Source organism: Carassius gibelio, chromosome A10, assembly GCF_023724105.1.
Source record: "Carassius gibelio isolate Cgi1373 ecotype wild population from Czech Republic chromosome A10, carGib1.2-hapl.c, whole genome shotgun sequence".
In the NCBI taxonomy this organism is placed as follows: domain Eukaryota; kingdom Metazoa; phylum Chordata; class Actinopteri; order Cypriniformes; family Cyprinidae; genus Carassius; species Carassius gibelio.
In genome coordinates this window covers 20,132,987-20,150,770 of record NC_068380.1, presented here as the reverse complement: position 1 = coordinate 20,150,770, position 17,784 = coordinate 20,132,987, and the positions used below count along the sequence as shown (strand labels likewise).

Below are 17,784 nucleotides of genomic sequence, written 5' to 3'. Positions count from 1 at the left end.
ACACCCTCCCGCCCCCAAACCATCCGCATCACATCGCACCATCTGCCGTGTGCTTTTGAGTCAGTTACACTTCCTTTGCACATACACAGGTTTTTATTCATGTGTCTAGAGCCTGTCTTTTCATACAAGAATTTCGGACTCAGAATTTAATCTTCCCATTGTTCATCCACTCACAGCGACAAACTCTGATTAACCGGGTGCGTCAAACTACATTCGTTGATCGCTTCGTTTTTATTTTTGTCGCGTCGCGCTGCGTAGCCCCACCCATAGCGAAATCTTATTGGTCAATGTAAATGTCCACGTTTATTTTATGTATATATAATTTTTGTATAATGATTTAAACAAACCTCAAAAATAAAAATAAAAAACATTTATACATTAAAAAGGTTTTGAAAATTATATATATTACATTCATGTCATGCTTCCAGTCTTGTAAGCTATTCTAGGAAAGCATGTATATATAATTGCTAAATGTCAGAAAGAAGCTCCATTGAGATCCTCTGAGAACACGCAAATCAATAAATGTTTGATAGAGTTTAAGAATTCTCTTATCCTTTCAATTCTGTAGCTAGAATGCAAATATGTTCTCTTGTTTATGAAGTATGCAGTAGGTGGCGCTGTTAAACAATACTGGATAAAAAATTACTTTTACATTTTTTACTCACAAACCTTCATGAAGTTGTTTTATGTCTGGCAAAAAAAAAAATAATAAATAAATATATATATATATATATATATATATATATATATATATATATATATATATATATATATATACATATATATATATATATATATATATATATATATATATATATATATATATATATATATAAACAAATAATAATAATACATTTTTCTGTCACAGAAATTGGTACATTTCTGGTTTTGTTTAGTATATTTTATATATTTTTTTAAATAGCTTATCTTTTCTTTTCAAATATAGCTGCTTTGTAGTCCCTAGTTTCACATGAGATTCTGGTTTGCATGTGGTGCACAGATTTCTTTATCATTTATTTACCTCATTTGACCATGTTCAACTCGCACTGTAAAAACAGCTGCCTGTCACACAAAAGAGTGTACATTTGCTCAAGCATTTCCTCAAGTATAATGTATCATCAATGTGTTTGCAAAGGGAGGAATACAAAACCGGACCTAATTTGAAACAAATCAGCGATTGCGTATTCAATTCAGGACTCCCCTGGGGAACTTCTTCAGGTGGTCAAGGATCCCACCCTTCCCAATGAGTTTAGATGACCTCCAGCCTCCTCTGGCCCCATGCCACTTTACATGTTAATATCATCTTCCAAACAGGACCACATTGTGTGACTTCCACCTCTAATTATTGTCATTTGGTTTGGCACATAACATCAAGTGTGACTTCATCCCCTAATTGTTTAAGAGTGTCTGCATGAAGAACATTGTTTCAAATCCAGTTCAACACGCTCTTTAAACTTTTTTTTTTTTATCTGTAAACTGAAATTGCACAGAATTTAATGGGGCAGTCGTGGCCTAATGGTTATAGTCAGATTGTAACCCCTGGCAGGGATTCCCGGTGGGGAGAGTGAATAAACAGTGCTCTCTTTCACCTTATACCATTATTTTATAAATAACAAAGAAAATAAACCCCATATTTTATAAAATATCAATCATTTGTTTGACATGCGACAGACGCTCTGTTATGGTCTCATGTGACATTTTCATTGTGGTGAAATGTGAAAGTCTGTTATCAGGCAGTTTTTTTATGTGAAACACGAGACACTATTGAAGGCATGTGTGAAACAAATCCCTCCACATCTTTCCCATATTCATCTTTTTCCCTCTTACATAATGTTTCCGCCTTTTTGAAAAAAAAAAGAGGGAGCCAAAAATGTGTTATATTATAACACATTAGTTATATGAAACACAGGCTTTCATGTCGATCCCGAAACTCAATTATTGTACTGTAAACTGTGATCACTGATTTCCTGCACAATTTGTCAATGGGGTTTAAATTAGATTTTTTAAATTATTATTATTGTGTTTATTAACCAAATTCCTGTTAAGAACCACACTACCCATAATCCTGAGGAGTGCCCTAAATACCATTATTTTAGTCTAGATTTTTATGCTTTTTGATTTAAATAAGTATTTGCATTGTTGTGATTCATTTCAGAGGATTTAAACTCTTAATTAAATGTAACTTCAGTAGTTCTTCAGTTAGCGTTAGCATCGCTGCTCTTTAAAGAGACAGTTCACTCAAAAATTAAAATTAGCCCATGATTTACTCACCTTCAAACCATCCTAGGTGTATGTGACTTTCCTCTTTCAGATGAATACAATCTGAGATATATCAAAAAATCCTGGCTCTTCCAAGCTTTATAATGGCAATCAATGGGTGTTAATATTCCATAGTCAAACACAAGTCCAATAAAGTGCATCCACCCATCATAAAAAGTGCTCCACACGGCTCTGAGGGGTTAATTAAAGGCAATCTTACTGTAGAAACAGCGCATTCTTGTGGCATGGAGGACACAGAAGAGCATACTCAACAACAGAATTTTTTCTGTTTTTCTTTCTTTCCTTTTCTGTGTTATTTAATGTTTACTGTGTAATTCTATGTATGTCTTCACTATCTGTGTACTTCCTTCTGCACTGGAAGCTCCTGTCATCAAGTCAAATTCCTTGTGTGTGTAAATATCTCCTTCTGATTCTGATTCTGATTTAAGTATCCGCAAAGCTGTTTGATGCTGCCCTGTCTTTAACCACGTTTTATGTAAAAGTTTTATGTACATTACACTGATACTAGTGAGTTTTAAAGCAGTCTACCCAATAATGAATTCCCTTACCTTACCAACAAACAAAAAAATAGAAAAGAAACGGCATAATTCAGATGTTTTTTATTTCTTAGTTTTTGAAACCGACTCTGATTCTTGGTCCATGAATCGATTTCTCATTGTTTTTAAAGAGTCACAAAAAAAAAAAAGATTTTTATAAATAGAAATATGGAGAAAAAGAATGCTACAAATACTACTGGAAATAAGGCTGTCGAAAAAGTGAATGGCTTGATATATTTTAATATCTCTTCTGTCAAAGCTATACAGTAGATGTCTCATAGGAACTTAAGTAAAATCATATCATCAACAAATGTTTCATAACTACACAGTACTGGATTGTTGCCTGAATAAAACAAGAAGCAAGAGAGATTTTGGTGCTCCATATGGCACAAGTACCATAATGGAAAAAAGTCTGATTTCAAGATGTTACACAGATTTAAAGCGAGAAAATAAAGATCTGATCTAAATATCCAGCTGATGCAGCCGGTATTGATGTTATGCATGATGAGTGAAGGTCTGAGGTAAGGGAAGGTCACCTCTGAATCTGGTCATCATTACTGAAACCCTCTCCTAATTCCCTCCCTTTTTCTTCTCCAGCAGCAGACAGAAGGATCACTTCTGAGCTTCAGATATATGCTGCCAGCTTGAAAGAAGGACAAGATCAGAGAACAAAAATCTCTAGTTCTAGTGCTTAACCAGGTGTAATTTGATTTATTGTTTGCGGGACAAAACATTAGGAGGGAAGATGCTTCCTTTCTACTTTCTGAGCTTGATTGGTGAGGACTCATTGCAATTAAGTTGTCTGTGTAGATCACTGTAGATGCATAAGTGTGTGTTCGATGCTCTTTTCTCTCAGTGACAGCTAAAGCAGAGCTTTTGCCAGGCTCCTGCAGCTTTCAGGACAGTTTATGTGACTATACGTCTGACCCCGACTTTCTCAGCTGGACCCTCAAACCTTCCGGTGAGTTTCAGCAGCATGTCAAGGCATGCATTGCTTTGTGAATCATTTGATGCTAAGGTCACCATATGAGTAGATCTTATCTCAGTGTTCGTGTCTTTTTATGAGTCAGTGGCCAGATCTATTAATTTATCAGAAAAATATATAAAAATGCAATTTATACATACAGTGTATTTAATACACATCTTCTGTGATGAAAGTCATGAAGTCATGTGGTGCAACCAATGTGCAGAAACATGCAGCATATATTTGTAAAAAAAAAAAAAAAAACATTCAGACTGTATAGATGTATAGATGTGGTACACCCACACTATTGTTATTTTATGTGATGTATAATTAATTATATTTAATATATATTATTTTAAATATACGTTCATATATATATATATATATATATACATATCAGGGCCATAGCTGTTTTTTTTTTTTTTTTTCAAGTCTGTAGGTGTCCAGGTACAGAAACCGAATAATCGAATGTAAAATAACATTGCATAGTCTTCAATGTAAAAATGAAATATACAATCAAACCAAAATGGATTCAGAAACCATCAACATTTCTCACATTATCACGGTTTATTTGCTATAATTTGGAAAATGGTAATAAAATATGACAAGAACTCAACCAACCAAAACTTCAGACAACTGTTAGTATGACAATATTTACACAACTATCAATACTTTGTTGAACATTTACCAAGCAATGCTTCATGTTGTTCAGACTGTGGTGTGAAAAGGTTGCATTAGCAATTCAGGAAAAAACACATAAGCAAAACATGGTGCTTTATATGGTGCTGAATAATTTTTGGTACGAGTTTTATTATTATTATTATTAATAATAATAATAATAATAATGAATTTCACTAGTAGTCCACTGTATGAAGAATTTTTGGGTATAATATGTCACAGTTCACTTTATTTTGCTATACTCACTTGCATAAATGTATTATAGTGTTCTACACCTAGTATATAAATATATATGAAATTATATCTGGTGTCTGAATAATTGTTGGTTTGACTGTGCATTAATTCTTGTTAAAAATACAAAGTACAAGAGCAGTGAGTGATTTTCTTTCTTTTATTTTCTTGGATTAACATTACAGCAGCCAGTCGCTAAATTAGGCGCGGTCACTTTAAGAGACGATGAACGCATCCAATATAATACACATCCCATATTTTTCTTAACTGTTTACTTTCACTTAAGAAATAACCGACAGTTTTTTTTGAAAATACTTTCCAAGACGGGTATTTTGACATATTTTGTATTTATTTGTCAGTGCATTTTTTTTCTCGTGATTGTATCTAAAGAGCACAGGAAATGAACAATAAATGTAAGGCAAATGTGGAGACATTAGGAGCCCATGACTGACATGTGAAGCCTGGTGAATTATATGCATCTGCAGACAAAAGAACAAATGTATTTTAGCACTCAATCATGAAACAGTAGTTTCATAATAATTGATAATTGGTCTTTCACTGCTAAAAATATTTATCTGCCTTTACATAGGAAAGAAAAATCAAAAGTGAGATCTCTTTAACATCTCAAATATTTCTCTTAGACAGAAATTAGGTTACTTTAAAATGGAGATTTTAGCTTGAGTCTCCTGAGACAAAGACTATGGTCTCCTTTCGATCTCAAAAACATCTGATCTTTCTCCTTAGCTACAGACACTGGATCTCTCACATTTGTCTCCTCTATAGTTTATATCTGAGATCTCAAGTACATCACACACTGTGCTCATATTATTCTCTTTAGCTAAATAATTTAAGGGTCTCAAATTTGTTTCCTGTAATGCTTTAGAAGAGATCTCAACAACTTTACAAAGTGTGCATCAAGTCAAGTACAGCAAGTTTTCTCACACGTTTCTCTCCCACAGTCATTTTGGATTCCTTTCTTTCAGAACTTTCTCATGCCTCATTTGTGTCTACTTTAATCTCTCCCAAGGATTTTTAGGAGAAACATCTGAGACACTGTTGAGACTAAAATGAGCTTAGGAAAATCAACCACTGAGCAGTAGATCTTTTCCTATGGGTTCCCAGCTGTATGGATGAATGTGGTTTTCATCCTGCTTCACACAGGACACTTCATCACAGTGGAAGAGCGAGTCCAGGAGCACCAGGGAAAGGCGGTTCTTTTGGGTCCAGATGTGGATCAGCAGGACTGGAGCTGCTTCAGGATGGTCTATCAGGTCACAGGCAGCGCCTCCCTGCAGGTGCAGAAGCGCACGGACGGAGAGAGCTTCGATCAGGTGCTCTGGACCACCCAAAACCCGTCTGATAGCTGGCTCATCGCCAGCATTGACCTCCAGAACAGCAACGAAACTTCCAAGGTAAGATCCATTCATAGAGTCTGATGTATGTGATATCGCCATGTTATCATCTGACTCCAATGATACGTTTGTTCTACGTCTGTAGATCGTCATTGAAGGCAAACTAGGAGCAGAAGAAGGCAGCAGTGTGTCCATCTTTGAGATCAAGATCTCTGATAAATACTGTATAGGTTAGTGCTGTGTTAACTTGGGCCAGTAAACAGCATGTTAGCAAACACCAGAGCAGCGCCACAGCCTCCGTTTCTTCGTAACACTTTTAATGTCCTGCCAAAATAAGGGCCAGCCACATGAAACGAACTATTTATCACTAAAATCAGTTCCGAATGCTGATCTTTCCAGACAATGTTTTAATGGCTATTCCTAGGAACCAGTCTGAGTGCAGATTCCTGTGGCAAGAGAAAATCTGTTAAATGAACCCAGATCTCTGTTGTTCAGTTTTTGTTCGTCAGAATTGTCCCCAAATGCTTTAGGCCTTAGAGAGCTTCAAAACCAGTTATTTACATTTTCATGCAAAGTGATTGCTCTTTTTCTGATCATGTGACGCCAAAGAGTGTGACTTTGAAGAAGATCATCTGTGTGGCTACATTAACGACAGGAACAGATTCATGAACTGGCGTGTGGGGAGATCTAATGATTCACTGAACCATGGACCAGGTTTGTCTGAGCATCAACTGCTGTGATATAATTCTGATAGGAAAAAAAGATTTAATTCAAAAAATATTACACACAGAAATTATATTGTATAATCTTATAATCTTATATGACATGAAAAATGTTCCGTAATACTTTGTTATAATCTTATACAATAAAAAAAAGAAAATAAATATGTATATATATATATATATAATGCATATACATAAATACATGTCATAACAATTTCATGTTTTTGTTTGTAACAAGCAATATGTTCTTTAATAATATATATTGTACAAAAGTGTTTTAGAAATCAAATAATTTTCTATAATTAAAAAATCCAATTAAAACCAGAATTTTATACTGAAAACATTTATAAATTATGCAATTCAAAATTATAAACAAGTCTTTTTTGATTAAAACATGGACACACATCATATCAAAAATACATTAATATATAATACAAAGTTGCAGTTACAGTTACAAGTTGTATAATTTTATATAATAATAAAAAAAAAACTTGTGCATAAAGGTTAGATGATATAATGTGTCTGGATGTGTTTAATTGTATAATATTATAAAGTAAAATGTATTATAATAAAAAAGTATTATGATATAGTCTTTTAAATATTAATGTATCATATTATTTTGATTTAGTCAGCGATGCCCTTTCATTGTTACACACAGGTCAGTACATGTACGTGGACTCTACAGACATTAAAAGCTTCCAGGAGGTGGCCAGGCTGGTGTCTCCGATCACCTCAGTGCCCATGTCGGGCTGCTTGAGCTTCCAGTACCAGCACTATCACGCCGGGGACCATCTGTTCCTCCTCTTCAGCAGGGATCAGGCCGGACAGTATCAGGAGCTGTGGAGAGCCGATCTACTGGAGAACAACACCATGAACTGGAGTCCAGAAACCAGAGTCTGGAGACCAGTACAAGTGGACCTCAAAGCTCCATATCCAATAGAGGTAAAGACTGACCACCGCAAATAAATCTGTTCATTGTGTCATCATCTGTTTCAGATTCTAGAAAAACTGACTCTGATTTGACATACCAGACAAACAGACTCTTCCTGTTGAAGTGTGCCGTTCTTGGCCAGAATAAGCTGCCAGCTGCTAAAAATAAAAATCCAATAAACATTGCATAAACAATATCTTTGTGCTAAGTTTTGAGTCTATCCAATGTAGCATTATAAACAAATAGATAAATGAACGTTCTTTTAACATTCTATTAACGTTACTTGATATCGTGCCACAATATCAGCAAAAGTTCGAGTAATGTTTTCTATTTGCTGGGTAGATATCAGTCGACATTTCCTTCAGCTGTCTGCTTAACATGTTGCTTCAAGGAAGTGCTGCACCCTATCTACTGTTTATTTCTATTTTCTGATTGATTCCAATATTTAATTTTATTAGGGTAAAGTTCAGTAAGACCTTATTCTGGACTAAACAGTTCAAAACAGTTTAACTTGGGTATTCTATAACCAGAGGTGCACATAAGTGGGCCGCAGGTCCGCATGCATGGCCAAAATAAGAAATGTGCTTTTGTAAAATATGAGAACCAGGCTGAAAAACTTGTGTGCACCCCTGTCTATAACCTTTTCACTTTTATTTTGCGTCAGTTCTAATTTTTTTGGAGTGTGTTGCAGCCATCATCATTAAAATTTGTTTATATTTAGTAAATAAGCTGTCCACTTAAGCTGATACATTTGAAAATCTTTGTACTTTTGTAAATTAAATTAAATGTGAAAGGAATTAACAAATCTCAGATTCTTGATTTCACTGCATTTTACAACATGCCCCAGCTTTTTTGGAACTATATATATATATATATATATATATTAAAATCAAGTAAGCAAGCCCGGGGCAGATGAAAAAAATAAATGTAAAAGTAGCATAATGCATTACCTTCCGTAAAAGAACGTTATACTGTAATGCATTATTTTTTAAAATAAATGTGTGTGTGTGTGTGTGTATCATTCAAGTTGGTTTTCGAGGAGACGTTCAACAGTCCACATGGAGGATATGTGATTCTTGATGACATCTCCTTCTCTCCAGAGTTCTGTGATGCAGGAACAGGTATGTTTGAACACCTCAAGCCAGCTCAAAGCTCACACCCCATACCTGACAAAACTCCGTGTTCTCACAGAACCAGTATTTGATCCATCTGTTGCCAACTGTGACTTTGAGTCAGGATATTGTCAGTATGTCCAGACACAGACAGACAGTTCACTGTGGAGGAGAGTGTCTGTGAGACCCAACATCTTCACGGCTGGAGACCACACGACAGGAGCAGGTACAGCTGGACCTCATCTACACTGACGTCCAAAAGCTTGCGTTTTGTCATCGATACGTTTAATCAGGAAGAATGCAATAATCAAATGTGACCATAAAGGATTTAAAATAGGGATCAAAAATACGAAGCAGCACGGCTGTTTTCAATATTGATAATAATAAGAAATCAGAATATTAGACTGATTTCTGAAGGATCGTGTGACACTGAAGACTGGAGGAATGATGCTGAAAATACTGCTTTATATCACAGGAATATATTACATTTTAAAATGTATTAAAAAATATATTTTAAATTTAAAAAATGTTTCACAATATTAATATTTTCTACTATATTTGTGTCAAAAAAGACCAGACTTCTTTTAAAAATTATATTTTATATCAGTTAATACCGATTAGGGCATTTGTCGATGCATTAAGTGGCTAAACATAGTTGTTGTTTCTGAACAGGATCCTTCTTGTTGGCCAACTCTCGCTTCAGATTACTGTCTGGATACGTCAGTCGTTTGTTTGGCCCAGTGATGCCAGCCAATCAGAAATACTGCCTGAAGTTCTTCTACTCCCTGCAAGGCCTCAGTGGAACAGACCGAGTCTTGGCAGTGTATCTGTATTACGGCGACGGTACTAAACAAGAACAAATATGGACCCAGAATTATAAGATAACAAATGTTTGGATTGCAGTAGAACTGACCATTCAGAGCCTGAAGAATGCCCAGGTAAGATGGCATAAGGCTTCAGTTTACCTCGCTTGCTATTGCTCGCTATTGCCAGTCAGAAGCAGGTGATATTTGGGGTGTGTTCAAGTCCTCCTGTGAAGTTCGTGTTTACATGCTAATGCTAACAGGGCCTTACTAATCATTTAACTGTTGAAACTGTGCGTACCAACCCTTTTCTTACCACCAGCACGGCAAATCATGGTTTACAGCTGTAGACCGAAGACTGCTGACTATCTCAATCTCAAAAGGATATTTCACAGACTTTTTCTGAAACACATATTCCCGGATGACTTCCATTTAACTGGAAACTCTTTTGGCTCTATGCTCCAGCATCTGTGAGCAAGACACGGGTTTATGTCTCACATGATTTTTATTACTGGAAGATCCAGATTTAGAGAAACTTCTGGAAATATACGGTCTGAGGAGTATTCATACTTTAAATCCACTGAACCATGCATTAGTTTCTTTCTTTAATGCCAACTCACTGATCTACTATTTAAGCTGCTTCTTCTTCTTCTACGTCTGAGATCAGATTTGGACTGTATCATCAGTTTGTTCACGAACTTTACTCATCTAGTTTTTGTGTTGATCTTGTTGTGATTTTTCTCCATTTTGGCGATGAAGGTGGTTTTCATCAGCACATGCAAACATTTTTGGAGCTGTAGTTCTGTGGGTCTCGACGACATTAAGGTCACGCTGGGCGACTGTGCACTGTTAGGTAAACCAGCTTCATTTATCACAAACACTGTGCATGTGAATCTTGAATCTTCTTGCTGAATCTTACGATTGATTTTACCACGAGCAGAAAGCAGCTCTGTCTGTTACAGCGTCCTCGGCGTCAGCTCTGTCTCGCTGTGACTTTGAGGCTGGTCTGTGTGGATTCACTCAGGATAATGAGGGAGACTCGGGTGACTGGATGCTGGCCCGAGGACCCACACCCACATCCTTCACAGGGCCCCGAGGAGACCACACCACCGGAGTGGGTGAGCTCAGACCCTCCCAAATAACCCTAATCACTCCTAACAGTTTTAGTTTAATGTGAAATCTTAAATATTACTTATCAATCTGTTATTAAAGGGATAGTTCAGCCTAAAATGTTAATTCTGTCATTAATTATTAATGTGTTACTGTAGCTCAAGTGGTAGAGCATTGCGTTATCAAGCACAAGGTTGTGGGTTCGATTCCCCGGGAACACATGAAATGTAAAAATGTATAGCCTGAATGCACTGTAAGTCGCTTTGGATAAAAGCATCTGCTAAATGCATGAATTTAAATGAATTGCTCACCCTCATGTCTTTAACTTCTGTAGTTACATCTATAACTACAGTCATCTCTTAAATCCAACCAAACACCAGATCTGTCCCTAACCTTAACTGTATTCCTCATTATAGCAGCAAAAGTGTTTTGCAGTTCAACATAAGCACAACAGATACACTGTACCAAAAAATATGATTTTGACTTAAGTACGTAATAGTTAGACACATATGAAGTAGGACCTAAAGAGTGTTCAATTCAATTCAGTTCAATTAAATACAGTTACACTTCCTTCACATGGGTGTACCACGCCCCATAGACTTACATTCAAGTTTATTACTGTTGCAGGGACAAAACACAATTATTTTCTGTGATGATCACTAGTGTTGGGGAAAGTAAAAAAAAAAAAGTAATGCATTACAATATTGCATTTCCCTAAAAAAGTAACTAATTATGTTACTTAGTAACTTTGTATGGAAAGTAAAGTGTTACGTTACGTTTATATTACCTTTTAAATATGAGCAGGGCTTGATTGTTTTTAATATAGTGAGTACTATTCATAGCAAATGTAAAAGCCCTTTCACAACATAAAGTGTAATGAATAAACCTCAGGCTGAAGGAGAATTTAGTAAATTGACGTCTGTAGAGTAAAACACAGGAGAAGAAGGTTAACAATTCAATATGAAGCACAATTGTTAGTTTATCTGAAGTCATGTTTGCTTCTTAGTACGGTTGAACTGGATCACCAAAGGTCAGACGCTAAGACATTAGCTAATAAAATGGGATTAGATACATTTGTGTGATTTAACATTTAATTATTCCAGGTTTGCACTTCCCTGTTTTGATAAATACTAAATCTGTTTTTTTTTTTAAGTGGGATGAATTAATGCACATTCACATTTAGTCCAGAACTAAATCATGTGCACACAACGCCTCTGTTCTCTGATTTCTCCCAATATGGGGACAGGAGACTTGTCAGTCAATAAATGGGAAAACAAAGTAACTGCCGTTACTTTTTGGAAAAAGTAACTGATATTTTCTTGTAAATTAAAAAGCAATGTGTTACTTTTCTAGTCACTTGAAAAGAGTAATCTGATTATGTAACTAATGTTACTTGTGATGTTACCCCCAACACTGGTGACCACATCTTATTGATCCTAGTACTCACTTTGCTGTGTCTTCTGCTTTTAGGTCATTATTTGCACATCGAGGCGTCGGTGATGCAGGCCGGTCACACAGCGCGCCTCGTCTCCAGCTCTCTGCGCGGCTCTAGAGACACACAGTGCTTGCAGTTCTTCTACCACATGTACGGCTCAGGGATCGGACAGCTGAGCGTTTACCTCCAGACCGGACAAGAGAGCCAGGACAAACTACTGTGGACGAGCCGTGGAGAGCAGGGCATCTCCTGGCTCCGAGCGGCAGTGAACTATCAGTTTGACCAGCGGCACCAGGTCGGTCACATGAAGATAGATTATAGAGCTTGACAACTGCTTCTGTTCCTGTATTTAACACTGGACATCAAATGAAAACAGAACACAGTACCAAAATGTATTTTTACCAAAGATTGCATAAGCCAGACAATATAATGATGTGACCCATCATTTAAGAGCTACTTTTCAAAAAAAAAAAAAAAAAATTCAAGGATTACATTTTTTATTATTATTATTACATTTAGTCAACATTCATTAATATATTACGTCTATGTCCACATACTTAGATTGTGTTTGAAGCCACCAGAGGAGCATCAGCAAGGAGTGATATTGCAATCGATGATGTTGTTTTCGAAAGAGGACCATGCAGAGGTAAGCTGATGATCACATACATCTGTTATTCACGTCACCATAAACATCTTTACCTACTGTTTGTGCTTTCATCTTCACAGAATATGCTGATGACCATATCCCTCATCTTCACCTCTCTGGAAATAATAATGACATTCAGGCAATGCTTTTTAAATAGAAAAGACAGAAAGAGAAGAATGCATGAAAGCATGAGAGAGTAGAGCTGGAGTGCAGTGATGAAAGTGTGAGGATGAAAGAGAAGATGACTGCTTCATGAGTGGATATGTTCACCCCAAAACTGTCCTTGTGTATTCGAGCTTTGAACACCTGGTTCATTCCTGATATACGGCTTCTCACGTGTGTAGCATGTCTTATTATACTGAATGCATGGTTAAACATGGATTAGAAATTAGAAAACATTCTTGATTTCATTACTTCTGGACATCAGCATGTAGTTCTGGGGATTATTTTAATGTCAAATAAAACTGAAAATCGCAGAGATTTCTACTTTATGAGAATAACCTTTAAACAAATATTCTTATTGAGGAATATGCATGTGAATATTGAATATTCAAAAGTCAGTGCATAACTCAATGTCTATGCATTTTTTGTTGTTGTTGCATATTAAAATAAAATCATATTCATAAGCTGATAATGTCACGGAATGCACACAAACAATAAGATCCAAAAGCAGTGTTTTTAATGGGGTGACGATAATGGGAAGTGAGACCTCTAGTGGACACCCAGGGACACTGTGACAGATAAACTGTAGACTTCTTTTATTGCCAAATAATATTATCATTCAAAACCCTTAATCAAGTTAAGTGTTTTCTTTTTCCAGATATAGAACGTTTGTCATATTCTGATGCTTAAACATTTTGAGTTATTAAAAGCAAATATTGTGCAAATGTCCTCTCTTCAGACATCACTTTTGGCCAATACTGTATATTATATAATTGCCCTCTAAATATATATTGAAAACTATTTATTTATTTAAAACTGTGGTTAAATATAGCTGCTTCGCTGACATTTAATGTGCAAAAACGCACACTTTGGTAAAGAGTCAGGTACATAAAACAGGATTAGTAAATATAAATATTGAACTATTTTATGAAATATTGAATATTTTACTTGACAGATTCTAAATAAACTTTAAATGCTGTTTCTAAATTAGCAAAATTGGGTTTTGAGTTACTCCGTTTAGTTTGATGAATGTAAAACATTCACTCCAACACAAATATCCCAGAGTAATCATTTACTGCCATCTAGTGCTTATGTGTTTGTAAGCGCACAAATCACGAACTGAACCAACCAGGCTCTGTGTCACGCTCTCGCGCTGTTCATCTAAATCTCACGCCAAAACTGGCAACCCAACCCTTTCAGCATTCAAATTCTGTAAGTTTTAATACGAAATGTAAACAATACATACAGTTTTCCCGCACTTAATGTGGCGTAAATCATAAAATGTAGCGCTTCAGTTAAAGCCACAGCCATTGACAAACAGAGTTGCGACACGCTTTGATCTCTCTGATCGTCACCGCGAGGTCACGTGGTTCATGCAGCGCTCCAATCAAACTACACATTTGAATGGGTTCAGCAGAACAGACGCAGCTTCACTACACAGGCATTTGCAACATTTTTTGGTAAACATTGCAGCATATTATGAATTGATTATTATGTCTTTGACATTTACAGTATCATTTTATTCTGGAGACTTATGGAGAGGCAACCTTAATATGGTTTTCTTATATTTAATCATCAGGTATTATAATGTGAACATACAGCTTAACTCTTTTGCAGTTGTATTTTAGTTCAGTAACATTTATTTAATGCAATTTGTGTAGTATTTAAGGTGAAATATGAGAAAGGGTTTTAAACTGCAATGCAAAAAGAAAAATTAGAGTAATTTTGTGTTTAGAAATCAAATTGTTTTCATTTGTAGTGCTATGGTTAACCCACTGTAGGTACCTTCATTGCTCTTTACTAAATTGTAGAATATTGCAGGTCATACCTGCGTACTTATTTTAAAGTTTTTCATGTGAAGAAATATTTAGACATGATTAAACACTAAACGGCGACCCGGAGCTGGAGATTACAGTTTATAAATGTTTAAAATGTCTATATTTTTCTTACATAACACTTAACTTGCACGACACGTAATAAACTAGTTATGTTTCTGTTTTTAGGCTCTATGTGTAAAGCGAGGATGCAGTGAGGGTTCAGTCGAAATTGAGCTGGTAGTTGTAAGGCTGTGATAGGGCTTTGATTTCACTCCATCCTGTTTGTGTTGTTTGACAGAATGTGTGAGGAGAAAGCCAACTTCCTAGAGAAGGCCAGACTGTGTAACTTTTACATTTGATGTGCTTTTTATATGTGGGTTTTACCCTTTATGATGCTAAATGATTTATGATGCACATTTTAGGTTACGTGTGCTGTGTTACTGAATATATATATATATTTTTTTTTCACATGCAGTCATGAATACGTGCAGGTTTGATCATGCATCCAGCCATATAATACTGCATTCATAACTCCCTATTATCAGACACTTTCAGGAAATAAATTAATCATTGGTCATAACTGGGACACCTGGGGAAAAGATGTTTATAGTAGCCATGTGTCCATCCAAAGTTGCAAACTGAACTTGTGTGAAGAAAAATAATTATAAAAATAATAAATAACAATAGAGATTGTTTCAATGTATCAAAGAGAAAAAAAAAACCTCTAATGTTCTGAGATTAAGCAGCTCCAGCGAAACAATAGTTTTATTATTCAGCTCCAATCAGTTCAGTTACAGTTATGAAACAGTAATCACACAAAACATCTGCAAATGAAACAGTTTCCATGTGCTCAGGAGAACAAAATCATCCAAGTACCAAGCAAAGTATCAAGAATGAAAATGAAAGTGTTTTCCACGTTGTAGATGTTTCCCCATAAATGACTTGAGATGAAATGCAAACACAAAAGCTCTAATGCTGTCTTGCTTTGGATGCCTGACGTTTGGAAAAGTGTCAGTTCTGGAAAGTTATCAAATCATTCTGATGACAGACTTTTGCTCAAGGATTTCAGATGCACTGCTGGTTAGTCCTGTTAGCCAGTCACATGATCTGGGGAGGGGAGAATCAGAGGTATTGTTGCACATTGAGGAATTTATTCAGTAAATGTGTTTCTATCGTAGTCCATGCACTTTTCTTATCTGTTCAGACTCAATTGAGCGCATGGGTTTTTTATGAGCATTATAAGGATTTACATGCATATCAGATGTATTTTAAGGCTGTGTTCTCTGTTTTGTATTTTAGGAGTATGAAACCGCAGGTAAAGAGCTCGCGGGGCTGAAGGAGAAGCTCAGGAGCCGCTGCTCAGGAAGATCTGCAGATGAAGGAGCTGCTCAGCACACATCACAAACCTGATCTGAGTTAGGGCCAAAACATCAGCACAGGATCATCTTCCATATCAGTCGATAGACATCGTTACCTTTATCTCTTTCAAGATTAAAGACAGGTGTTTGCTCTCGAGTGAAAGTTGTAGAAATCAGACGGTTAACTGTGGTTCCCATTGACTTCCATAGTAACTCTTTTCCTACTATAGAAGTCAATGGGAACCACTGACTGTTCGGTTCCCAGCAATCTTCAACATATCTTCCTTTATGTTCAACATAAGAAAGCAGCTCATACAGGTTAGGAAAGACATGAGGGTGAAGAAATGATGACAGAATTTCATTTTTGGGTGAACTATCCCTTTAAAGGGATTGATCTTCCTAACATTTATTTGGAAATCAGTTATCATGTTCTGTAATCCTTTTTAACAAAGACATAACAAACCAATATATATTTATTAATTTATTACAAATAAATTTAAATGTACTTTGTAGTTGTTGTGCGTGTCCATCGACAGCCGAAATCACCAGATCACTTCCTGTTCAGATGAATAGTCACATGCGCTCACAAGACACGGTTTTATTTGATAGCTGGGTTTGTGGAACTAAATCATTAACCGTATATAAATCAGAGATTATGCTTTATCATGCCTTGAGTTCAGATGATGTAAAGTGCCTTCATATCAACCGTTTCCTCAAAACCAGTCTGGGATAAAGCACAGCAGTCTCATATAAAACCATTCTTGAGATATAGGGCATTATAACACTGTAGATGGTTATAAACCCCACTTCTAATGAGTAGAGAAAACAATGATCAGTTCTTATAGGGGACACTTCATATGAAGTCGTTTTACTGAGGGATTTAAGAGAAATGCATCATGATTTTACTTCAGAGGCTTATAGAGAGCAGCAATCTAGTCTTGTCATCTCTCCTCTTCCAATGCGTAAATCTAAGGAAAACATTTTACTGTAACATTGAGCATTCAATTATTTCAATCATATTAATCTGTACATTCATGCATTCTTGGCTGAAATTTAACCTGTTCTTATAAGAGACCTCACATGATGTGTGCACCCTTTACATGAAGATACTTTACTGCAACGGTTTGGAGCTGCATGCATTCAAAGTCAATATAATTCTCAAGATATTGCACAATTTCTCCAGTGTAATAATGTTAAATACTTACGTTATTAGAGATCTAATAGCAACAGGAAGTCATTCATGAGTCTGGGGACAGCTGGAGACATCACGGACACCTCAACACTTGATCTAGAAATAACCCAGGGTTAATGATGCTCAGTCAGTATTCAGAGAGGGATGACTGAGCCAAACCACTCAATGATTTCTAAATGAGAAGTCAGCAGTCATTTTGAACTAACTGTAATCGAGACAAACCCCACATAAAGGGAATTACAGTAATCCAGCTTGGCAGAGATCAAGGCACGGATTACAGTTTCAGAAGGGTTGAAGGACAGAAAGTACTTTAACTTTCCATTTCAACACCAAATTTATCTGGAAAACCAAGTTATGCTGGAAATACGTGTACCTTTTTAAAACAAACCGAACAAGAACTATTCTCTTAAACCTGCCGAGGTACAAGCCTCAACTAAAACTCAGTTCTCCACACA

At 36.0% G+C, this 17,784-nt stretch overlaps 1 protein-coding gene across 1 annotated transcript; it reads left to right on the top strand.

Moving 5' to 3' along the window:
• The first annotated feature begins 3,421 nt into the window (after positions 1 to 3,421).
• LOC128021502 (MAM domain-containing protein 2) lies at positions 3,422 to 16,800 on the top strand. Its single transcript, XM_052608761.1, has 15 exons — positions 3,422 to 3,592; positions 3,673 to 3,777; positions 5,851 to 6,101; positions 6,187 to 6,271; positions 6,651 to 6,755; positions 7,422 to 7,705; positions 8,722 to 8,815; positions 8,886 to 9,032; positions 9,479 to 9,744; positions 10,369 to 10,462; positions 10,572 to 10,727; positions 12,190 to 12,449; positions 12,716 to 12,800; positions 12,881 to 12,939; positions 16,079 to 16,800. Exons 1-15 carry the CDS (start codon positions 3,562 to 3,564, stop codon positions 16,187 to 16,189), a joined length of 2,133 nt encoding a protein of 710 aa, XP_052464721.1. The 5' UTR covers positions 3,422 to 3,561; the 3' UTR covers positions 16,190 to 16,800.
• Positions 16,801 to 17,784: the final 984 nt, after the last annotated feature.

What these genes read in the sequence shown, in the direction of transcription:
- LOC128021502 (XM_052608761.1), top strand. Translation starts at nt 3,562, where the DNA reads ATGCTTCCTTTCTACTTTCTGAGCTTGATTG. An exon ending in GTTCTGTGATGCAGGAACAG is followed by an intron (nt 8,816 to 8,885) that starts GTATGTTTGAAC and finishes GTGTTCTCACAG; the next exon opens with AACCAGTATTTGATCCATCT. An exon ending in AGACCACACGACAGGAGCAG is followed by an intron (nt 9,033 to 9,478) that starts GTACAGCTGGAC and finishes GTTTCTGAACAG; the next exon opens with GATCCTTCTTGTTGGCCAAC.